The sequence below is a fragment of the Epinephelus lanceolatus genome, chromosome 16 (assembly GCF_041903045.1).
Source record: "Epinephelus lanceolatus isolate andai-2023 chromosome 16, ASM4190304v1, whole genome shotgun sequence".
Classification (NCBI taxonomy): domain Eukaryota; kingdom Metazoa; phylum Chordata; class Actinopteri; order Perciformes; family Serranidae; genus Epinephelus; species Epinephelus lanceolatus.
In genome coordinates, this window is record NC_135749.1 from 29,118,645 (window position 1) to 29,144,013 (window position 25,369).

The 25,369-nt window shown below is 39.1% G+C and overlaps 2 protein-coding genes across 2 annotated transcripts in view; both read left to right on the forward strand.

Moving 5' to 3' along the window:
• pkhd1l1.1 (PKHD1 like 1, tandem duplicate 1) overlaps window positions 1–8,866 on the forward strand; it is a 67,294-nt gene extending 58,428 nt beyond the window's left edge. The window contains exons 69-77 of the mRNA XM_033637458.2: window positions 428–660; window positions 903–1,067; window positions 1,192–1,349; window positions 2,100–2,235; window positions 5,091–5,435; window positions 5,572–5,723; window positions 5,848–5,994; window positions 7,138–7,291; window positions 8,206–8,866. Of these exons, the coding sequence (XP_033493349.2) occupies window positions 428–660; window positions 903–1,067; window positions 1,192–1,349; window positions 2,100–2,235; window positions 5,091–5,435; window positions 5,572–5,723; window positions 5,848–5,994; window positions 7,138–7,291; window positions 8,206–8,450 (1,735 nt within the window). The 3' untranslated portion in view covers window positions 8,451–8,866. The remainder of the gene's footprint in view (window positions 1–427; window positions 661–902; window positions 1,068–1,191; window positions 1,350–2,099; window positions 2,236–5,090; window positions 5,436–5,571; window positions 5,724–5,847; window positions 5,995–7,137; window positions 7,292–8,205) is intronic.
• Window positions 8,867–14,496: 5,630 nt separating this feature from the next.
• gdf6b (growth differentiation factor 6b) lies at window positions 14,497–19,265 on the forward strand. The gene is made up of 2 exons (XM_033636522.2): window positions 14,497–14,970; window positions 15,213–19,265. Exons 1-2 carry the CDS (start codon window positions 14,625–14,627, stop codon window positions 16,103–16,105), a joined length of 1,239 nt encoding a protein of 412 aa, XP_033492413.2. The 5' UTR covers window positions 14,497–14,624; the 3' UTR covers window positions 16,106–19,265.
• The last annotated feature ends 6,104 nt before the right edge of the window (window positions 19,266–25,369 follow it).

Here is a 25,369-nt window from a genome sequence, read left to right on the forward strand (position 1 = left end):
ATTTTGTACCAACACAGAATATAATATGTTTTTTTGTATTTTTCACTTTCTTTTTTTCCAACACAGAACATTAATTTCAACTTTAGAATTACAGCAATATTTAGCAAGTAGAACAAGACATGCTTTCCGGCCACCAGATGGCGCTATTTTTGTATGTATATGGCTGGAATTCTGGAATAATAATGGCCAAAAAGAGTGTAACCTCTGCTCTGTACCTTTGCCCTGAACGCAGCAGCTGAGAATGACGATTTAAGGGATGGCTGTGGTACACAGTTAAAAAGAAGCTTATATTTAGGATTTAATCTGACAAAAAGGAATGTATTTTACATAAAACATTTATTAACTTGAAACAGTTGGGATTAAATATCTCTGCTTTAATGCATATGATAAAATAAAATTCATACCTTCATTTTTTTTTATACTTAAGTAAAGTTAACCCCTCTGACTGTGTGGACATGGACTGCGATGGGAAAAAGAAGACCATGTTGAAGGATTTGGATGGTTCGTTTCTGGGTACAGTGGGAACTGTGGTGCCCCAGTCTGAGTATGAGTGGGGTGGTGATCCCAGGAGGGGGCTGGGCGACTACCGCATCCCACCAGTCATGCTCACTTACCTCAATGGCAGCCGTATCCCCGTGAACCAGATTGCACCACACAAAGGTAACTAAAGGAAAAAAGATTCTGAAGTCTCTTACTAGACAGTAGCTGATAAAACTGCAGGACAAAAAAAGAAATTTAATTGATTTCATGTTCTGTGTTTGAAGTCCTTGCAGAGTCAAAAGTTTTCTTCTAAAATATCAGAGAAGTAGAAGGAGAAATATTAAACCTCTGCATTTATATCAGAAGTTACATTAGAAATAAACTAATTATCCAAAATGCTGTGCTGCTTCTTTTGTCCTCAGGTGTGATCAGGGAGAACTGCACATACATGAGTTCCTGGCAGAGCTACAAGTGTTTCGGGCTGAACTACAGGATGCTGGTGATCGAGAGTCTCGACTCCGACACAGAGACCAGGCGTCTGTCCCCGGTTGCTGTGCTAGGAGAAGGCTTTGTGGATCTGCTCAATGGTGAGACCAGTCTTGTAGTTCTGATATGAGTAAAACCCAGAAAAAAAATTAATGATGTCCCTTAGATTAGTTTAAACAACAGAGAGAATGTGTCTTTAATCCAGTTGTGTGTCTTTGCGTCCAGGTCCTCAGGATCATGGTTGGTGTGCGGGCTACACCTGCCAAAAGAGACTGTCTCTTTTCCACAGCATCGTGGCCACCGGTCACTCCTTCGACGTCTACTTCAGCAGCGTCAGCCCTCAGAAACTTCGCCTCATGATGCTCAACGCTGATCCATCTGAGGTCAGTGCACAACAAGAACAACATTTAATATGACAGTCAGCAGCAGTAACAGCTTGGCACAATGGCAGGCAACAAATAATCTTGTATTACAGCTGAACAGTAAGCTAAAACATGTTTTCGAAAACATTTCAGGCAAGAAATATGCAACTCAGTAACACAATCTTGAATTATATCTGATCAGCCCTGGTGAGTTTTACCATTTAAACTCTGTTTTCACTGTGCAGGAAACAGTATGGTGTCCACTTCCTTTTCACAAACTGTGACAGCCGAAAAGTGCTCTAAAATGGGTTTCTGATGACATTTTAGGCAAGAAATAGGCAATACAGTAACATGATTTTGATTTATATTCAATCAGCACTGCCTAGTTTTACTGTTTAATTGGAGATTGGTCCAAGTTTGAGAGACAACGAGAGAGAGGTGGTGTGAGAGAGAGAGAGAGAGAGAGAGAGAGTGGTGGCATAGGTGCCGGGTACACGAAAATGTGAAAGTGAAACTTCGCCTAATGAAGCATTTTGCATCTATCTATGAACTGGTTAGATGAAGGGAAGTTTACCACAGTTAATTTACTACCCACATTGTTTTGATACAAAGCTGGCTGAAAATCAGTTTCCCTTTAAGTGCAAAAATGTTTTTCAGTTTAAATTTTTTAAATGTGACTCCTGGGCTCAAACATAAATCTTCAGTTTAGTTGCACCTCTGTCACTTTTTCACTTTTCATTAAGACAGTTTTTGTGTTTTTAATGTGTGCAGAGCGTCGTGGTGTCAGTCTTCTACTCCAAGCCGCAGAGGTTGGATGTGTATGTTGACAACAATCTGGTTGCTCCGACTAATGCTCAGTGGAACGCTGACAACAGTGACTACACTCTGAGGGAGCCCACCTATCCAGGTACTCATGAATAGGATAATGCCTACAATATCTTTAAAACACTCTAAACTTATTATGTGTACTGTATATATTAAGTGTGGTTTTGCTGTAAGTGTAATCACATATGTTAAGTAGGCCCGAACATGTACACATTTCAGTCATGTGTCTTTGCATTTGATTTATGGATTTATGTATGGGATGGATGCCTGCTGGTGTTAAAGGTTAAGTCTAGTATTTTTCAGCCTGGACCCTTTTTTCCCCGTGTGTTTGTGTCTGAGTGACTAATGGGGACACCAATTTTTGCAGTTGGTCCAGCATTGAGAGAGAGTGTGTGGCAGCCAGCAGCTGTAACAGGCTGTGCTCAGGGCATGTGTTGCTTGTCAATTTACATCCACAAACAGTTCTTTTGTTTTGCCACTGACAGGCTCAGACTTATTGTAAGAGTCTGACAACATAATGAAAACGATACCTACAGAGATAGGAATTTTGGTTAAAGAGTAAGATCCTTTTTGTTTAATCAGAAACAGCCCAGAAATATATTATATATTTCATTCAAAGCTGATAAAAAATAAACACCACAAAGGCTGTCTTGGTTCATCTTTCCACTGTTCCAACATTCACCGACTATGGTGTGCTTGAAATAAACCCTTAAAATGCCCAGTTAGATGTAAAATTATACTGGCCCTATACATGCTTAAATGACTGTTTCTTCCAATGGAGTCTGGTGAGTTTGGGGATACATTTTCAGGGTTGTTTCTGATTACCTAATAGGATCTTACTCTTAAACAAAAAGGTCTATCTCTGTAGGGATCCTTTCCATAATGTTGTCAGACACTTACAGTACAGGCCAAAAGTTTGGACACACCTTCTCATTCAATCCGTTTTCTTTATTTTCATGACTATTTACATTGTAGATTCTCACTGAAGGCATCAAAACTATGAATGAACACATGTGGAGTTATGTACTTAACAAAAAAAGGTGAAATAACTGAAAACATGTTTTATATTCTAGTTTCTTCAAAATAGCCACCCTTTGCTCTGATTACTGCTTTGCACGCTCTTGGCATTCTCTCCATGAGCTTCAAGAGGTAGTCACCTGAAATGGTTTCCACTTCACAGGTGTGCCTTATCAGGGTTAATTTGTGGAATTTCTTGCTTTATCAATGGGGTTGGGACCATCAGCTGTGTTGTGCAGAAGTCAGGTTAATACACAGCCGACAGCCCTATTGGACAACTGTTAAAATTCATATTATGGCAAGAACCAATCAGCTAACTAAAGAAAAACGAGTGGCCATCATTACTTTAAGAAATGAAGGTCAGTCATTCCGGAAAATTGCAAAAACTTTAAATGTGTCCCCAAGTGGAGTCGCAAAAACCATCAAGCGCTACAACCAAACTGGCACACATGAGGACCGACCCAGGAAAGGAAGACCAAGAGTCACCTCTGCTTCTGAGGATAAGTTCATCCGAGTCACCAGCCTCAGAAATGGCAAGTTAACAGCAGCTCAGATCAGAGACCAGATGAATGCCACACAGAGTTCTAGCAGCAGACCCATCTCTAGAACAACTGTTAAGAGGAGACTGCGCCAATCAGGCCTTCATGGTCAAATAGCTGCTAGGAAACCACTGCTAAGGAGAGGCAACAAGCAGAAGAGATTTGTTTGGGCCAAGAAACACAAGGAATGGACATTAGACCAGTGGAAATCTGTGCTTTGGTCTGATGAGTCCAAATTTGAGATCTTTGGTTCCAACCGCTGTGTCTTTGTGAGACGCAGAAAAGGTGAACGGATGGATTCCACATGCCTGGTTCCCACTGTGAAGCATGGAGGAGGAGGTGTGATGGTGTGGGGGTGTTTTGCTGGTGACACTGTTGGGGATTTATTCAAAATTGAAGGCACACTGAACCAGCATGGCTACCACAGCATCCTGCAGCGACATGCCATCCCATCCGGTTTGCGTTTAGTTGGACGATCATTTATTTTTCAACAGGACAATGACCCCAAACACACCTCCAGGCTGTGTAAGGGCTATTTGACCAAGAAGGAGAGTGATGGAGTGCTGCGGCAGATGACCTGGCCTCCACAGTCACCGGACCTGAACCCAATCGAAATGGTTTGGGGTGAGCTAGACCGCAGAGTGAAGGCAAAGGGGCCAACAAGTGCTAAACACCTCTGGGAACTCCTTCAAGACTGTTAGAAAACCATTTCAGGTGACTACCTCTTGAAGCTCATGGAGAGAATGCCAAGAGTGTGCAAAGCAGTAATCAGAGCAAAGGGTGGCTATTTTGAAGAAACTAGAATATAAAACATGTTTTCAGTTATTTCACCTTTTTTGTTAAGTACATAACTCCACGTGTTCATTCATAGTTTTGATGCCTTCAGTGAGAATCTACAATGTAAATAGTCATGAAAATAAAGAAAACGCATTGAATGAGAAGGTGTGTCCAAACTTTTGGCCTGTACTGTATATTAACAATGTGAGCAAAAACAAATACTTATAGTGGGCATACATTGAAGGTGGGAACATGCTCCAAATGGTAACATTACAGCCTGTTTTGTTGCTGTTGGCTGCAGCACTCTCTTTCAATGCTGAACCAATTTCAAAAATTGTTGCTCCGATTAGTCACTTTGACGTTTTTCAGCCTGGACCTTATTGTCCTATGTTTGTACGTCAAAGACACCCCTCAACATTTTTGTGTGATTAGGGAGTCAGTGAGAAAAGTTTGAAAATAAATACTTATTAAACTTCATAAAAATATATGAAAAATGACAGAGTTCTTCAGTAAAAAAGGAGGGTCAAAGTAGCAAGAAGTAGCTAGTAGCAAAATTTCAGTTTAATTCATCAATCATATATTCCTATTTATTTAATCCCTCCAGGCCAATACTTCCCCAAACTGAACACCACTGAGGGCGCAAACTACTTTGACCAGGACTACAAAATGCTAAGGGTCTTGGTGCGGGGCTCCCAGCCAGTGGAGATCCGAACCTCCCCGGTTCTCTTCCTCTCCTTTGAGCTGCCCGCCATGACCGAGGAAGAGTTCTTCGGAGACAGTCTGATCCAGAACCTTGCCACGTTCCTCAAAGTTCCCCCAAATATGATCCGAATCACCAACATCATCCGGGAAGATGGAGGTGCACGGCGCAGGAAGAGATCCACTGGCTTGAAGGTGGAGGTTGAGATCAAGAAGCCTCCAGTCCAACAAACCAGCAACACCACCAACAGTTAGTAGGAGAAGAAGTCTCATTTCTGAGCTGATGTTTGCACTTGTATTGTGTTTAGAGTGTTTTACTGTCTTATATGTGAACAATGGCCTGTAAACTTAGATTTTTGTAACATCTGTTGTCTTTGTCTTCTCAGATGAGGAGGACTTTACGTTGTTGAAGAACATCGCTGATGATCTGGGTCAGGCAGCAGTTTCCGGAAACCTCAGTCAGTCCATCGGCTTTAACGTCTCCTCGATGGGTGTCATCCCTCCTCCTCCTCCATCATCTGACCCCAGCTGGGAGGAGGTAAACGTCAAGACTTAATCATTAACACATGTGCTTAGTAAAAACTACCATGAAAAGGGGGATTTTAGTATCAGTTTTACATTTCTATTCACTGGTTCGATGTTTTTCTGCTTCCAAATATCAGGAGGCAAACGAAGAAGTGACGAGGGAGGAGCCGACAGTGAGCTATGTGTCCAGCGTGAACAACCTGCTGCTGATAGAGGAGCCGATAGCCGGGGAGTTTGTGGGTCCTCTGTACCAGCAGCCCAGTCTCATGGCTGTGGATGAGCAGGTTAGACAACGATACATCTGCAAACAGATCGCTCTTACTACACAGCTGCTGCTAAATCAGAACAATGATACAAACAGTGATAGGATTGGATTACTACTCTGCTGCAGTGGGTTAAATCCCCAACTGTGAACTGGAACGTTCAAGTTTCAATCCAGTCATTTTAGACCAAATTGACTACCCAGCCCAGGAGTTACTGCTAACATGTCGGCTAGCGTAGCTGCTAAACAAGAAGCTGTCGCAGTGCAGCAACTCGTTCTTCATTTCAGCTCCCTCAGCAGACACCCCTCAGCATCTCAGAGCCAAGAATATCACTTAGTTTTTCCCAATTTTGAAACCTGATTCCATATACTTCGCATTTTTTTTAATCATTCAAATTTTTGCTTTACCTGGACTTTAAGCAGAAACGGCCCAAAAAATCGCTCCATCAAACCCACCAGACTCCATTTACACAAACTAATTTTATCAACGCAAAACACACTTCATTCAAAGTCAACAGAAACAAAATAAAACTGACAAAAACATCTTGGTTTGTCTTTCCATAGTTCCAACAATCACCAAATGTGATTTGGTTGAAATAAAGCCTTAAACAAACCCCCAGTTAAATGTGAAAATATCCTGACTATATACAGGCTAAAATTACTGTTTATTTAAAGAGAGTCTGGTGGGTTTGGCGACAGCTGTTTCTGGTTAAACGGAAAGGAGGATCTTATTCATTAACAAAAAGGTCTATCTCTGTAGGGATCCTTTCCATAATGCTGCCAGACACCGAGCATAGCCTGAGCCTGTCAACTGGCAAAAACAAGCACTTTTAGTGGACATACATTGACAGTATACAATTGCCCCAAGTGTTTACAATGCAGCCTGTTTCATGGCTGCCACCTCTTGTTTAATACTGGACCAATTTCAAAAACAATTGTTCCCTGTTTGTCATTTAGATACAAAAATAGAAAAATAGGGTCCAGGTTGAAAAATGCTTAAGTTACCCTTTAATGGGATCAAGTTTGAGCTGAAACCAGAAATAAAATGTGTACAAAGGTTCAGAATAAACTTTGGAAAAGTGATGGAGACACACACCACATGTTTTAACATTAATGTTGAAGTCACTGTCTATCTGTAAAGGCTGACCTGTGCTGTTGTCTGCAGGGTAACTGTGTCTCTGTGGGAGTGACATCACTCACTGTAACAGCCAACCTGAAGGACTCCAGTGGGAACAGTGTAGGCGGACTGGAAGGAAACACCACCATCCTGTTTAGCACCTGCTGGGCAAACTTCACCAACCTGTCCATTCTAAACAGCGGTACATCTGCGTTAGGCTTTTTAAAATCAGTCCTACAAAAAGAAATATTTACTGATAAACTCTGGGGTTCTGGCAGGTTTTTGTCCCCCTTTTTAATTTTCCTTTATTTAAACAGTTAGAAAGTCTCACTGACATTACAATCTGTGGCTAAAAAGGAAGCACAAAACCATTGTTACAACAATTTACAAACAACATAAATAGGCTAAGATAAACTGTCACACACTTCAAAAAAGTATAAATAATGTCCAGAACAATATCAGATAGTGTGACATTGAAATGAACTGAATTCTCCTCTGAGATGAAATCAAGCTTTGCAGAAGAGAGTTGAAATAATTAGCTGACTGACAAGAAAATAATCTGCAACAACTTTTAATAATCAGTTAGTCGTTTCAGTTAGTTTTCAAGCAAAAACGCTGACTATTATCTCTGAGGATTTGCAGCTTTTCTCTGTCTTATATCACTGTAATCTGAATATCTTTGTGTTTTGGACTGTTGGTCAAACAAAAAGACAAGACAAAAGAGCATTATTACACATTAATATTCACAATTTGTGTTTCATTTATATTGTTCAAAGGGCCTAAAACCTTATTTCTAAGTAGTGAGTGTCATTTTTGTCCCAAATGTTTTTTTCATTTCACACACGTCTGCCTCTACATTTGCCTTTTGGAAATGAATCATCACTGAGCCAATATCCAGTTATACATTTTCTTCTTGTAACCAAAATAAAATGTAATGAGTGGCCACAATCTTTAAGAAATACACTGAGTACTCTAGTGTAGGGATTTATTTAAGAATATCTCCAAAACTGTTTTTATAAAAAGAAATACATCAGTGCAAAAGTTCTTCAACTTGGGCCATGATGAAAAAACATGCAGCATGAATCACCACAATAATGACTCGTTCTCTCCCTGCAGGTGAGAACCTGACCATGGTCTTCACCCTAAAGGAATGGGGCGCCCAGTCACGCGGCTTCTCCGTCAAAAACACTCCAACCACCGAGAGCCCATCAACGAGCACCGAGTCCGCATCCACCCCGCCCACCACCACTGAGGACAACAGCATCTTCGGCTCCAGCACTGCTGTGTCTGCTGGCAGTCTGTGTCTGGTCAGCGTCATCTACTCTGTGGCCTGCTGCTCAGACAGCATCCCCATATGTTAGGTGGTTCTGTGGAGTTAAAGGGTTTTATGAAGCATACAACTTATATTCACCTCAACACGTGCAAGTCTGCTGATTAAAACATGTAGTCCTTCATTATATTATGCACATGGCTGGTTTTTGGTGGTAAGATATTTAAAAAAGTTTTGGGGATGTGGGTAAGAAATCTCAACACTTATACATTAACCAAAGAAATTATTGGAAGCACCCCCTCACTTTGTTTCTGTCTCTTTTGGGTTCTTTTGTTGTATTGTGTGTAAATCTCTGTTTATGATGATGCGTCAGGTGTAAGATCCAAATAGATTTTCTATTTTTAAACGGTGCAATAGGTGTTTTACTTGACTCTGTTGTAACAAGATGAAGGAAGTTGATGTTAAACTATTTTCTCTTTTCAATAAATTCTATTTTTTGTTGATAAACACATTTTTATTTCTTACGACAGTATCCCCTTCACCTCAGTACGTTATGCATAAAGCAGGGATATACCCATTATTTGTGTTTAATTTAGCTGCTGTTAAATCTGTTTGCAAAAGCTATTTGCACTATAACAGTCTTAGTTAGGTAATAATTGATTGAGTGTGGGCCTTAGTACATACAGACTCCCAATCCTCTAATGATACATCTGCCTTTCAGTCTTCCCTCCATACGTTCCATCTGCTATCATGTACTGTAGTATTAAGATAAACTAAGATAAACTATTCACCTCTTTTCTTGGCCAAGCTGAAACACGATAGAATAGTATAAACCCAAAACATGTTCAACATAACTTTTTGGATGAACACAAAATACGAAAGCTTTGTTTTAGCTAATTATTACATTAACTAAATTATATTGTTTTATAATAAATATTAAATAAATATTTTATAATATAGCCATAATAGTATAATAAGACTATAATAGATGTACCTTAAGTGTGCCTTTGTTGTTGTTTTATTGTTCGTTTCTTTATTTCTTTCCTTTTAAATGTTTTCTCCTTGATATGAAGGAACACAGAGGTTAGAAATGCTTTTTAAAAATCATTGATTTGCGAGCTGGCTGTTTAATAATCCTGCCTCTAACATTATTCAGTTTTTAACTAAATCTCACTCAGTTTTTAACTAAGTCTACATTAATGTTAATGCGTTAATTTCATAGATTGTATAATCAAGATCATTTGTAAATATTATACATTTACATTCTTATTTATAATTGATATTTTATATGTATTAGATATTTAAAACTTTATAAATAATCATAATCATGTGGTTCATATAGTCGTGACGCCCTCTGCTGGCCACAAGTAGTAATGACAACACTATTATCAAATTAGACATAATAACATAAAAACACTTCCGGTAAACCCTTTCACAATAATACTGTTGCAATAGACGTGAGATTACGTGCTGTGACCGTGGTTTATGATTGTCACAGCTGGTATGGTCATGTTTTATTTTGCAACTTGTTAAACATGTTACATACTGTTGTTTGGTTTTTATTATTCTTATTTTTGTTGTGGTGAGCTACAGGATAAAATCTATCTAAAGAGCAGATAAATAGATACAGAAATGCTGTACAGAAGTATGTTTTTGACTATTTTACGTTCATAGTACAGAACGAGCGGCAGCCGCAGTATGCTATATTTTGTTTTGTTTTGAGACTAGGAGACATGAGAACCAAAAATGATCGCTATTTTTTTGGTAGCCATCTTGCTAGCTAGGCAATTTGTATAATAAGACATCAAGTAGTTGATAAGTGCACAACTGTGCTGTGTACTTGAACGTTTTATTTTAAAAAGTGTTAATTAGAAGAAATAATATAGTCTTAATCATATATCATGGTATTTACACTTGTTAAACTGATACCTAGCAGAGGAGCAATGGAATACTGCCCTCTGGTGGTGACACTGCGTTACTACACCTCTGCGCTAATTTCACGTCATCATTAAAGTCTTTGGTGTCAAGGTAGACTTAGTTACACAGGGAAACTTCCGGTAAGTATTTTCAAAATAAAAACGTACATAAGCCTACATAAATAGCATACTGAGACTATTATAAATGTGCCTTTAGTTTTCAAAAAAAAAAAAACAACAACATTTCTGTTTCCTTTTCTACTAGTTATTTAACCTAAACCCCCTGCCATTTTTATTTTGTTTTGCAACTTGAGAATGTTTTTTTTTTCTTTTAATAATTTGAATTTTTAATATAACCACTTAATTAAATATATATATAAAAAAAAGTTAAAACAAAAATCATGTAATGAATTTTGCACTGTGGTTATCCTTACTGGTAAGTATAAGTGACATGTGCATTTGTTTGATTATTATTATTATTATTATTATCATTATTTCAATTAAAAAATAGAATAATAATGATAATAATAATAATAAATTTCATTTCATTTCATTTCATTTTCATTTAACCTTTATTTAAATCTCGAGGAATCATTGAGGCCGAGCCTTCATTTACAATGATGTCGAGAGCACAACAAACAACAATTAAAAATCACAAATGTCGTATTAAGACTTCTGGTGAACAGAGTCCATATTTTACCTTCTTTGTTATAAATATGGAGGAACATGGAGGTTAGGAGTTATTTTAAAAAATATGGATTTGCGAGCTGGCTGTTTGTTAAACAACCTGTCATGCAGATTACGAGTGTTTACGCCCTCTTGCGGTCACAATGAGTATATAACAGCACTCTACCGTCAAGCTGGACCCAATTCTACAGCGATACTTCCTGTCAACACTATCAAAATAAAACCTGTAACGGTTAAGAGGTGTAGTTGCGTACTGTGACCACTTGAGAGCAGATAACGTGTTTAGGAGGGCGTATCATGCACGGCAGCTCATGACGGTTAAGTGTGGCCGCTTTACATCTTCCGCCGAGCATAAATCCCTATGCTGGTGCAGGAATGCTAGTCATGTAGTTTAAAACGGCCTAAACTAGGCTACATTAATTTCATGTAGCTACATTTTGTTTCGTTTCTTTGTGTATTTTATTCCAATTTGGGTATCTATGTTTACTTTATGTCAAGACCTCAAAACGTGCTAAAGTGTCTTTTCAAAGACAACACTTCAGGACTCTACTGCTCTACTGCTGTGTGCCGCAATGTGCAGCTTAGTTTATTTTTTTCTTAGTTTCCTCACATTTGCAGAGAGAGACCGCCTCACTCTAGAGAAGAAGAGAGTTTGGTGCAGCAGCGCCACTTGTGTATCGGAGTAGTTGGCAGGTGAGCCCTCACGGTCTCCTCAGACAGCCAAATGCCTACAGCTCCAGGTACAGTAAACGGAAAGTTAGCAGAGGAAAATACAGTACATTTTATTTACTATTGTTACTCTTTACACAGACAGACTATACTGGCATTAATAATTAGAATTTTAATACATTTATTTGAAAAAAATACATTTTACCATTCCAGTAGTAACATAACAATAATAATAATAACTTTATGTGTAGAGCACTTTTCGAGCTGAAAGTACAAAGTGCTTTCCAAGAAGAGGAAAATACAAAACACCTTACACATTTTCATATGTCCCACAGGTTTGCAAGTCATTCCCACCTGATGGCCTTTTGGAGGCAGGTTGAGCCAGCCACACACGAGATGGTGCACATGACAAGAGCATGGACTGCACTTCGGAATAATGAGGTCCCTCACCCTGTCAATGCAACGGTAACTTTATTATCCTCTTATCCTCATGGAGTGGGAAATACGATTCTGAATATTTGGCATTGTATTAGTTTGCAGTACAACATATTGTAGTGGTTCATATCTGCATGAAGTTTGACAGTTAGGTCTTAAAAATCTTAATGTCTCATATGATATTATTGGAACTGCAAAATTTACTCTTTATTCAAATTTATTTATTTGAATTCTGATTCTTTGTGTCAGTTATGGTCTGTCTGTGTGATGAGTACCAAAAGTAAATAAAATGTGCTATATTTTCTTTTTACAGTTCTTTCAACCCATTGATGTGTTTTTCCTGTCCATGGCCTATTTGTCTTTGAGTCTGATGCAGAAAGATTTGGCCCACAGATTCAAAATCCACCAGTCAACTGTGAGCCGCATCATCAATACTTGGGTTAACGTTCTGTATGGAGCTGTGGGCATTTGGCTGTCTGAGGAGACAGTGAAGGCTCACCTGCCAGATGTTTTTCAGAACTACCCTGATACTCAAGTGGTGCTAGACTGCACTGAGCTGCGGTGCCAAACACCAAACTCTCTTCTCCTGCAGAGTGAGGTGTTCTTTACCTACAAAGGGCTGATTGATATGGCCCCTCATGGTGCAATAACCTTCGATCATGAAGCAGTCTGGCATTGTCTCTATCCTCAAACCAACAGCAGCCATAATTGCAGCCAGTGCTAATACTGTAGAAGCACAGTGGGGGTTTCTGCCACAACTTCAACTACTTATGCATGGAGAAGAAAAAGAATAGTAAAGAGGTCAAAACTCCAGAAACACGTATGTCTAGAACCACTGTATTGTTAGACCAACATTTTTCAGTTCTCGTCATCAATATTACCAAACATTTTTGAGTGAGCAGGCTGTGGGGAAGATAAGTGCTTATTATTTACTGACATGCTAAGTGTGTAAGATGTTAGGGGGACTTATAAGTAGATTATGGCAGAAATTGTATATAATAAATGTAAGTATACACTACTGAAAATATAATCACCTGAAAATTAAAATTGCTGAGGGGTTTATTTTATATCTAGAATGAACTGTTTATATTTACAGAGGGAGCAGCTCCTCTTCCATAGAGGCTGCAGTGTTGGGCTGGCATGTTTCACGGCGCCTTTCGCTCACCGCTACATTCTACTTAACCCTACACACTGGTCTCTTATAAACACCACCACAATGTAACAAAAAATAGACAGTGACACAAGTAAACATCCTGCTTTCAAAATCTTCAGTTCAATTAAAAAGCTTTTCTCGTTAATATGAATGATGTGTCAATAATATTGTGGAACCCTAATGTTTGCTTGTTTTCTGTTATGAAACAAATACTTGAATGTAATTAGATGAACTGACAAAATTAAATAACTGAGACTGGACAATAATGCATCGTGAATTCATTTCTCCAGCATTTAAGCTCTTCAGTTACTGGTGCATAGAGAGGTATTTTGGCAGGTATTTATAAAGAAAAACAAATCACACTTCTCTCTATGGGTGTCTAATACAGCTGTGTGAGGTTTTTGTGTTTATTTGTTTGTTAGTTTGTTTGCGCTTGCACATCCATTATTTTATGTATGGGCTCAGTGCTGATTGATATATGTGCGCTGATGTTCTAACTTTTTTGTATATCAGACAGTCTCTGATTTTGATTTCTTTCTTCATTTATTTATTTTTATCTTTATTCTGTAAATCTTTTAACCTGGAAGGCACTTTGTGTTTAAGCTTTAAAAGTGACATATAAATAAAAGTTGTTGTTATCATTATTATTATTGTTATTATTGTTATTATTATCTTAATTCTTAGGTGAATTGGACAACAATACATGTTATACCTCTTATAGCACCTTTGGTTGAACTATCATCAGACACTATTTATTTCAAATTAGATTTTAAGGGTTTATTGACAAAAGTTTTCTAACGCTGAGTGGAGGCTCTGTCCGTGGTGCTGAAGGAAGCTGATTGGCTGAATGTCTCCTCTTCTGCAGCAGGACGATATGTCTGCGCATCACTAGAGGGCGGAAGAGTCCGCGGTAAATCCTACACCCAAGACCCAAACAGCAGTGATATTTAAACCTCTGCTTGAACGGGGGAAACATTTACAACTGAGCCAAAAAAATCTCCAAATTAAGAGTGACTGTGGTTTGTACAAGCAGGTTTTGTGTTTGAAACTAAAATGTGCAAATGCACCAGAAGCTGTCAAGCGTCCTTTCAGCTCACATCTGCCTCCCCAGGAGGGAGGTGACAGCCGTCAGAGGAACAATTAGTTTTACAGCCTTAATTTGCGCCCTCCATTTAGCCTTAACGATAACTACAATGTGGGCGTGTAACCCCCCCCCCCCCCCCCCCCTTTTTTTTTTTTTTTAAAAAAACTTCGCACCGCCTGTCCTCCAGAGCTGTGCGCACTTTGCGGAGCAGCCACTTGCTGCGGAGTGGATGCAGAGTTCAGCTCCGGCTTTGCCCGTGGTCCCCCCCACCCCGGCAGCCACAGCTCAGGCTCCGGCTCTGATTCAGGGCGAGAGCAGAGGATGGATCTCTATCACTTCGCTTTTCTTTGCGGCGCTCTGGTGTTTGTTAGGGAAATCCCTGGTTTTCATACTCTTGCTATTTTTCCTCCAGCTGCGCCAAAGAGCAGCAAGGTGACGAGGATTTTTGATGGACAACACGCTTCTAAGTACTTCAAGGAGTTTTACGCGCCGCCATCCATCGATAGAAACAGTAAAACAACATCTAAAGACTCAGTTGAGCCTCATGACTACATGCTGTCTATTTACAAGACCTTCTCCACGGCGGAGAGACTGGGACTCAACGCCAGTTTCTTTCGCTCTTCAAAAGCTGCAAACACTATTGCAAGTTTTGTGGACAATGGGGAAGGTATGTGGAGCTTCAGTGTATTTATATGTGTGTGTGTGTGTGTGTGTGTGTGTGTGTGTGTATGTGTGTGTGTATGTGCATGCAGGTAGGATTGATTGAACACCCATGACTCATACTTTGTCTCCCAGATTAATTCAGTGCAGACAATAGTAGGATTTTTCCTGTCAGATTCCGCATCTCTGTGGTATGCACATCGTCCAGTGAGAATGTATCTGACCCTGCTGTTTTAATGCTTTCCACAGATGACCTCCCACTCTCCCCTCTGAGGAGACAGCAGTATCTGTTCGACGTCTCAACGCTCTCCAAAAAGGCGGAGGTGCTGGGAGCTGAGCTCAGAATATACACCAAAGTGTCTGGGAATTTCAGGATATCGGAAACAGAGCCTGTGGACATCCAGCTCCTCTCCTGCCACGACCAGCAGCTGCTCGACTCCAAAACACTGGACTTGCAGGATTCCCAGGGGCCGAAGTGGGAGGTGTTGGATGTGTGGGAAATATTCAAAGAGCAGCATCACCTGAGCGAGGGGAAGCACTTCTGCCTGGAGCTCAGGGGCATGCTGGACAACCCAGAGAGGGAGCTGGACCTGCACCTTCTGGGCTTGCACAGGCATGGCAGGCCTCAGCAGAAGAAAGCCATCTTAGTGGTGTTCACTAGGTCGAAGAAGAGGCAGACTCTCTTCAGTGAGAGGAGAGAGGGGAGAGAATTGCTGGGTCTACAGAGGAAGACCAAAGACAGGGGCCCTGTCACCACAGCCAGCAGGAGAAGAAGGACGGCTGCATTCAAAACACGCCATGGGAAGAGACACGGCAAGAAGTCCAAATCCAGGTGCAGCAAGAAGCCGCTGCACGTTAACTTCAGAGATCTTGGCTGGGACGACTGGATAATCGCCCCGCTGGATTATGAGGCGTACCACTGCGAGGGAGTGTGTGACTTCCCCCTGCGCTCCCACCTGGAGCCCACCAACCATGCCATCATCCAGACTCTGATGAATTCAATGAACCCCAGCAACATGCCGCCTAGCTGCTGCGCCCCATCCAAACTCAGCCCCATCAGCATCCTCTACATCGACTCAGGAAACAATGTGGTCTACAAACAGTACGAGGACATGGTGGTTGAGTCTTGTGGCTGTAGGTAGTAGGTCTGGCTTCACTTTGACCATCTCCTTGTTCGTCAGGCTCTCTGGTTTGTGTGAATTGAACAGCATTACAGTGTGTGTGGTGGTGAGGCTGCAACTGAAACAAGGAAAGATGAAGACTTTCAAAAACTTAGTGATACATTTTCTAACCATGCACCCAACAAGGTCATGTTCAATACCTCAAACGTTTGTGTTCTTGTTCTTCTCTGTATGTTACAGCATACTCATGAATATATGAGAGATTAATTTGTTGGAAACTCTTTATCTTCTGTTTCACCAAATCAACAAAAGGTTTAAAGGTCTAGTGTGCATGATTTAGTGCCATCTAGTGGTAAAGTTGCAGATTGCAACCAACTGAAACATCTCCTGTGTGCCAAACATGTAGGAGAACTACAGTGGCTGAAACAAAAATGCATATGGCCCTCTCTAGAGCCAGTGTTTGATTTGTCCATTCTGGGCTACTGTAGAAACATTCTAAGGCAATGAAAACACAATCATTTTTACCTTCAGGTAATTATAAACGAAAGAAAACACATTTATTATATTCCATTTCAGCCAATATATCCCCCCAAAATCCTATACACTGGACCTTTAAATGAATATTTCAACATTTTGGCATATATGCTTATTCGCTGTCTTAACTGAGTGTTAGATGAGAAGATTTGACACCACTCACCTGTATGTATGGTAAATATGAAGCTAGCTTAGCTTAGCATAAAAACTGTAAACAGGGGGAAACAGCTAGCCTGTTTCTGTCTGATGGTGACAAAGTCCTGCTCAAAACCAAACCCTGTAGTTTTTACACTTAACTTTCACCCAAGTTTAATACATTCAAGTATATCAATAAACCAGTTAGCTTGAGCTGTGCTGGTATCAAGGTTAATATAGTTAATATATATAGTTATAACTAAAACTCAACCAAAAAAGTAAAAGTGGGTGTGAAAAACCATTTTAGTTATTTGAAATTTTAAAAAAAGAAACTAGAATTTAGAAAAATAGATACAAATGAAAAATAAAATAAAATATATACAGGAAATGTCTTTAGTTTTAGTCTTTGTCAATTTGTTCAAATGTGTCAACACAACAAGAACGAGGAGGCATTGGTGTGTATGTTTGAAACTGGGATGTCTACATAACTGTGAGTCAGTTGCCTTCACAAAGTGCTGTGTTTGTATTGTAACACCTATTCTGAACTTTTTCAGTCTTGCCCCTGACAAATATTCCCCATATTGTGATACAAAGACAAACTAAAGCTTATACTGAAACTAATAAAAACAAAACTAAAATGAAACTGAAACGAGCAAACTCTGGAAACTAATTGAAACTAAACTGAATTAAAAACAAAATTAAGATAAAAACTAATGAAAAATTGTTTCCTCCTGTTTTCAGTCATAATGCTAAGCTAAATTAGCTGCCTCCTGACTGAAGCCGTACAAACGTAAGAGTGGTATAAATCTTATTATTTAGATCTTAGCAAGAGAGCAAATCATTTCCAAATATGCTGAAGTATTCCTTTAAAAGAGACATTAAATATCCTCCATTTGAGGAATTAGTCCTTTAGTTTTATAAAACTATTGCCAGTGTAAAAATAAAACAAATACACCACTTTTTTTCCTTTTGCCACCCATAAGTTGGCCCATGAGACCATGTTAGAGACTATGTTAAACTCTCATGGACTGCTTTTAGGGATGGGTATCACCAGAGGCCCCACAATACGTCATAGTCACAATACTTAAGTCACAATACAATATTATTATAATTTTAAACATAATTTTGAGATATGCTATATATTGCAACAACATATATTACGATTTAACTGCAAATTATCACCCCGTCAACATCTATTTTATCTAATAAGATAAAGTTTTCAGTCTGTTCATCTCACTTTAATTATTTTTCTTGCAGCAAAATGTATCTAGTGGACTGGAAAAGCAATTGATTTTAGTAGGCTACCAAAAGTTTAATTTGTATTTGCAATATTATGAATTCTAAAAAAAAAAAAAGAAATCAGTACTTGACATTTGTGTATTGATACGATATTGCCATGCATGCTGTATCGAAATTTTTCCCCCATGAACTTCTAATATATGTAATAATAGATTAGTCTCTGTGGAAAGCCCTGTGTAACTTTATGTCCAAATTCATTACAGGGGTTTAACGATAATAAAAAAAACTCCTTCTTTTTAAATGTAGAACACTTGATGACTGAACCAAACTGACAGATTACACTTTTGTGGCCTGTTTCTTCTTTTAGTTTTCTTAGAAACTGAATGATAAACATCAGGTAAACATTTTTTTTCCCATAATGGACGTCTTGACTGACTTCTCTGCTAGGATTAAAAAGCAGATTTTCAGCACTTGACATGACCTACAACTCAGGGAACGTCCTCAAGTGCTGGAGTGACTATGAAGTCATCTTTTTTTTCCAGATTGAACCACCGTCAGTACATTTCCAAAAAAAAAAAAAAAAAACAGCACAGGGTTTCTCACCAGTTTACTGTTTCATTGAGGAGATGCATAATTTTGTCTGTGATGCACTGATGTTCAAAGGTACCATGTGTAAATATTTGGAATTAATAATTTATGTTCTATAATAAGTTATTTCTTTTTTTTGTTTTTTTTTTATTGTCCGCTTTGTTCCAGACGCCATGAGTCACACATCTGGATGTTCAGGTTCAAATAAACACATGTTTTGGTAACAAAACGTGACAGCTATGTTCTGCACTCAGACTGTGAAATACTGTAGTATTACTGGTGGTTTTAATGTATACTACACACATAGGAATAATTATTCACCAAAAGAAAACAAAACTTTGTTTGGTGAACCCTTTTTTTTGGTTCTACTGTTGTTTAAAGCATTAGTGACACATTTAGCCTCTTATATTTTGTTTTGAATTATTTACTGGAGTCTGAAAATAATATATTATACTGATTGTTACTGTAAGTAAGATAAATTCATTGTGATCTCTTTGTTTTCCTGCATCAAACCTTATTACAGCAGAAAATGAATTGATAATGTATTTTTACACAGTAAAATAATCAGTAAAATTGTTTAACCAAATTAATCTATTCTTATATACTGTGTGAATTGTACAATGTGTAGAGTAACAGGCAAATTAAAATGTCTTGAACTTAACCTCTCATTAAAGTGTGGAATTTACTGATACTATTACTGTTTTTGGTAATTTTACTGGCATTCTACTGACATTTTTGTGTCATAATGTGTGTACTCTTTACTCCATTTTCCTGGTATTAATTGCAGATAGTTATCTATTAATAAATTCAGATATTAACAGACTCTACAAGGTCAAATTAGTCAGCGCTTTTAATGGTACAGTCTGCCAAATATTTTAAGTGCTCAATCAGGTATGTTTTTATTGTCCTCCTGGAAATTTGTCTTGCAGCATAGTACAAAAAGTAACATCATGCATCAGTCTCCTATCTATTCATTAAAGGGGACTTGTTACGCTCACTTTGGAATCCAACTTGTACTTAGGGTGTCTGCTAGAACAAGTTACATGCTTTAATGTTCCAGCAGGAATATGATCCAGAAGCAGCGAGAAATTACCATCTGCAACCAAGACTACAAATCTTTTTGATGTTACTGTAGCATGCAGCTTCATGTACAGCAGCCGAGTCACCAGGAGAAAATGTTGGCATGTTTCTGCAATCCATGGATACATTTCATGTGAATGTCCCAGACTGAATGTATCTTATAAACATTTCTAAATCCTAGTTCAAGTATATGAGCTGACTTTCTCATCAGGAGGTGGAGGCTGTCGCTGTTTTACCACAGAGGATAGTGCAGCGAAAAACAGTTGTTTTTTTCCAACGTGTTGCTGTGTTTCCTGCCTGGATGATGCCACAAATACCCATTGTTTTTTATGAAGACATCACTGCTTTTCCTGCCAGGATAGTGCCACAAAAGCGGTTGTTCTTAATCAAGACATCGCTGCGTTTTCTGCCAGGATGATGCCATGAAAAGTGGTTGTTTTTTACAGAGACATCGATGCACTTCCAGCCAGAATGGTGCCACAAAAAGGAGTTGTTTTTTACCAAGATGTCGCTGTGTCTCTTGCCCGGGATAGCAGCTCTAATGTTCACTAATAAACATCCTATGTTTACGTTGCACAAAAGGCATAAAAAATACACAATCACTTACTTTTGAAGACAGTCAGGCTAACTTTTTCCCGTTTTCAGTTTTCATGCTACTCTAACCTAACCAGCTTCTCAGTTATCGTACAAACATTAGAATGATATCAATCTCTTCATCTCACTCACAGCAAGAATAAGTGTATTTACTAAAATGTCAAACTGTGCTTTTAGGGATGGATGGAATCAGTTTTACAAGCCTTTTCCAGGCATCTAAAATGTGGACTTCTGTTGTTGACCTTCTGTAATTAAATGTGCACTTAAACCTGCTATTGATCAAGTGGTCAGGAGCTTATAGACCTATTAGTTTCCTCTCTGGTGTTAAAGGGATGAGCAGTGTGAGTGACAGTTTGCAGGGTGAAAACAGGGTCAGGAGACAAGTTGAGGGAGCGTCATCTTCCTTGGGTGGGCTGTGTTTCTGTGTGTGCTGGAGGTCTGTGGGGTTATATGTGACAAACAAATTGGTGTGCAGATGTATTGACTGACCCCCCCTCTTTAGTCTAGAGCCACATTGGGTCCCCTGCCTCACAGACAATGGCAGTGGAGGATCTCAACATCAGATTAAGCCTGCCTTTTCCTCACTGGGGTCAAAGGTCAAGTGGGGCATTGTCTCCAGGGGCTGTGGACATTAAACAACATACATGTCCTTAGAAAAGGGCGGCAATCAAGAGTGAAGGGAGGAGGGCGAGGGGAAGGAATGTGTATGATGCTCTCTGAGGGCCTCGCTGCCATTCCCCCCCAAACAACAAGGTAAGATATAAAAAAGGGGCAGCCAGTCTTAAAGCAGCTGCTCTGAACAGCCCGTGGAGGACAAAAGACTGGAATGTAGCATCTCTATAGTGGCGTACAGAGGCGTTTCTGCACTGTGTCTCACTGTGGCAGATTTGCAGTGGGATGGAGGAAAAATATTTGCAGGGGAAACAAAGCCGGGTGTAAATCGAGTGCAGGATTCAACTGTTGTTATCAGAGAGAAGAGGGGGGAGAGTAACTGGGAACTTGTGTTTTTTTTCTGTTTTTCTGTGATGTTAAATGCTTCACACATGTCCAGAGTGCAGTCAAGGGGGAAAGAACTTACGAAAGGATAAGGAGTGAGTGCAGGGACCGAGATCTGGAATGAGATAGTTTACAACATGTGATGTGTGTCCAAGAAATCTCTGTCACAGCAAAAAGACAGAAAACTTTCCCCTGAAGTATTTACTCCATATAAATCCAACACGTGTCTCCCTTGTTTGCTTTTTGTCCACAGGCAAAAGTGATGTCCTTTCATCTTGACCTCTGTGTGTGCTCTGGTAAAAGCAGAGTGGAAATCCTCTCTGTGGAGTCAGATGGCAGCCAGCTCAAAGCCCTCTGACTGACATACGAGGGAAGTGACTTGTTACTCCTGTTTGTTAAGTAAACTTTTGTGACTTCTCGTGTGTCATCTTTGCTGCAGGGATTTGCTCTTTTCAAGTTTTGCCTTTCTCTGATTCCCAGTTTGATTTGATTTGATTATTTTAAGGATGTCTAGATGTCTCAGTTAAAACTGGACTAAATGTAATTAAGTAAGCTAAAGCTTTTTAAACATTTATTATATTCAATCAATGTTTCAATAGCATTAACATTACAATATCTCAATGTGGAGCAGGTCCTAAGTAGAACAGTGCACTCGTTAGAGTTCAGATCTCCCTCAAGTGTGTCTGGAGGCATGTGGTTGGGGAACAAGGAGTGCAGGGCAGGCTGTGTGTCCAGCACATGAATTTGATAAAGGCTTTTTATATAGTATAGTCTCAGTTTTCTTTAAGATGCTTAGATTGCTTAGTAATGGTATTATAACTGAGCATCCTGGGTTAACTGTATACATTTAATAAGGAAACAATAAACAAGATGACGATTTCAGGTTTTGAATTCCATTGTCCCTCCTGTCTCGCTTACACTCAAGATAAGTTTAGTTTATTTAAGAAGGGACTGTGCAAATTAATAAATACACATGGTATAAAAATGCCAGAATTAGCCTAAAGGCTGTTTTTCATCTGTAGTCCCTTAGCTAAGATGTTACACAAGGCTACCTAAAATGCGCACAAAAAACAAACAAACAAACACAAAAAAACAGGACATACTATTTAAAAGATTTCTTTGAACACATCAACAAGAAATGATTTTAACAAGATTTTGTAGTCACAAGAATGTAATGATCATCAAAAGTGTGATTCAATGCTAAAACTTGAGACAAAGTTGATGCAATATAAAAGGACATACATTTTTTTAAAGCACTAGAGGCAGTAGTGACATATTTCCATATAGAACAGCATTGCAACACTATCAGGACATATTATTAGCAGCAGCAGAAAAGAGTTGGCAGTGAAGATATCAGTAACAGGGACTAATTGATCTGATATCATGCCTAACTTAAGTGGATCATAACATATCCGTTATGGAACAAATTTGTAGATGCTTATTTAACAGCGACAAAGGCTAAAATGTGGCCTGCAACAGATTAGTCTATAAGCCCCCAGGAACAGAGCCGCTTTGAGGCCAATTTGACACAGGGGCCAAACTGTGAAGTTGCAACTTGTGGGTCCATCACGTGATGCCATGTGGCCTAAAAAGATTTCTGCCCATTGACTTACATTGTGAAAGAGATGACTGTAACTCAGTGGAAACATTTTTTGAGCGTCACAACCCTCATGAAATGACTCGTTTCATCATTGGAGTTTAATCCATTCAGTCCAATAATATTTTGAAAGTCTAGAAGATCTGTACAATTAAATTATTTAATCCCCATTCAAGTTAGCGGAGGGCTAAACCAAAAGTTAGCTGCTCAGCTGGCGAAGTCTCTGGTGCACTTGCTCTGTGGGCCTAATGATGCATTGATCTGGATAATTGAACCCTTTTTTTAAGTGCCACTGAACAGCTTTCATGAACAGGACCCCGTCTTCAACACTGTTTTTAGTATCACTGCAACCACGAAGAGGTCCTAGAGCATAGTCAAAAATGAACATAAGAAATATTGGGCTGACTGGTCCAGTAGTTTGTGAGATTAGATACACACATGCTCCACATGACCAAACATGATGAAGTGATGGTTTGTTCAAAATGTACTGTGAAGATAATAAATCTATGGGCTGTAGTTACTGAGCTACTTTTTACTCTAGTACTTTATTTTATGGAGTTCATACAGGCATGATTTAAATCAAGAGACATTCAGTGATCTTTCAGCCTGTGTGCTGACTGATGCAGACTCATAAGAGAAAAGGGATTACACAGCTGAGTGAGACAGCAAAGTGACGGAGGAGAAGGTCAGACAGGTAAGTCCTCTGAGGGTCACTGCTGCCGATAAACAGCATCCTCTAGAGTGTCACTTGAAACAACAGAAGTCCTCTCAGGGTTTGGATTTGTGTCTTTGTTGCTGTGTTGGTATTATATAAACAATATCACAGGTAAGTGATTCACTGTATCGCTAACATTATGTACTAATACTTCATATATGCAATCTGTACTAATACTGAGAGGGCAAAGAATTAATGTGTCAGGAAATAAAAAATCTGTTTTGCAAGTGGAAATCAAATTAAACTGATGCTGGAAATCCCCTGCCATTCTGTTAAACTGGAAAAAGACAAGTGTCATCCAACATTGTAATCTGTTTCAGCTGGGAGGACTTTCCCCATGTCTGCTTTTGCATTGCAGCATCTTTGGGACAAATCAACACCACATTAAAAAAGTGATTTTAGTCTGAATGCTGGTATGTGTAAACACATTTAACAAACTCACAACAAACTGAAAACACAGTTAGTTTGTAGTGTGCAGTTTGGGCTGGATTCTTTCAGCCCCCACTTCCCCCTCCATCAGCAGAATGACTGAAACCTGTGATGCTCCTCACCTTTATGAGCAGGTGGAGTCATTCAGTAGTGTATTCCCTTGTGTTTGGTTGATTGATCAGCTTAGAGTTGTAGTTTATCTCTACACATCGTTTTCCTCCTCATGTGTATGTTGCACCCTAATGAACATTAGGAATTAATCTTCAGTTAAAAGCCATGTGGGATGTCCTACTGCTGGTTGTTTGTCCTTAAACCAGGATAAAAACTTACTGAATATTATGAATAACGGAAGCCTGAATCCGACAAACAACATGATTTCACACTGGAGAGAGAAAACCTACCTGAACAGAAACCTAACGCTTTGAGTTCTGTGTTTTGGCTGGTTGTTCTGCAATTGATAAAATGTTTTCTACATTTTTGTGAGTAAAAGTTTCTGCTTTGTTAGTGGTACTTCAGACTGTACTACTGTTATGTTGAAGCCAAGCAATATTTTACATGCATTTTATTTTTATTTTTTATGGCAGTATGTCGTGAGGTTGTCCATGTGTTCATCCCATTAATGTGAACCCTTTATCTCAATAAAGCCTTCAGGGAATTTTATCAAATTTGGCACAAACGTCCACTTGAACTCAACAATGAACTGATTAGATTTTGGTAGTCAAAGGTCAAAGGTCACTGTGACCCACAAACATGTCTTTGGCCATAGCTCAAGAATTCACACACCAATTATTGCAAAATTTCACACAAACATCTAATAGATTAAAATGATGAGGGGATGACATTTTATATCCAAAAGGTCAATCAATCAATCAATCAATCAATCAATTTTATTTATAAAGCCCAATATCACAAATCACAATTTGCCTCACAGGGCTTTACAGCATATGACATCCCTCTGTCCTTTGGACCCTCACAGCGGATAAGGAAAAACTCCCTCCAAAAAAACCCTTTAACAGGGAAAAAAAATGGTAGAAACCTCAGGAAGAGCAACTGAGGAGGGATCCCTCTTCCAGGACGGACAGACGTGCAATAGATGTCGTACAGAATAGATCAGCATAATAAATTAACAGTAATCCGTATGACACAATGAGACAGAAAAAGAGAGAGAGAGAGAGATGCAGGACAGACGGCATTGACAGTAGCTTACAACAACATTAATGAAAGTAATAATATTATAATTATAGTTCTGGCTACTGTGGTACAATATGTTGAAAGTATATATTAATATCTGACAGTATACATGTGTGACAATAATCATAAGTGTATAATAACAGTAGAAGTATGACTAATGACTAATGATGACAGCAGCAGCAGGAGG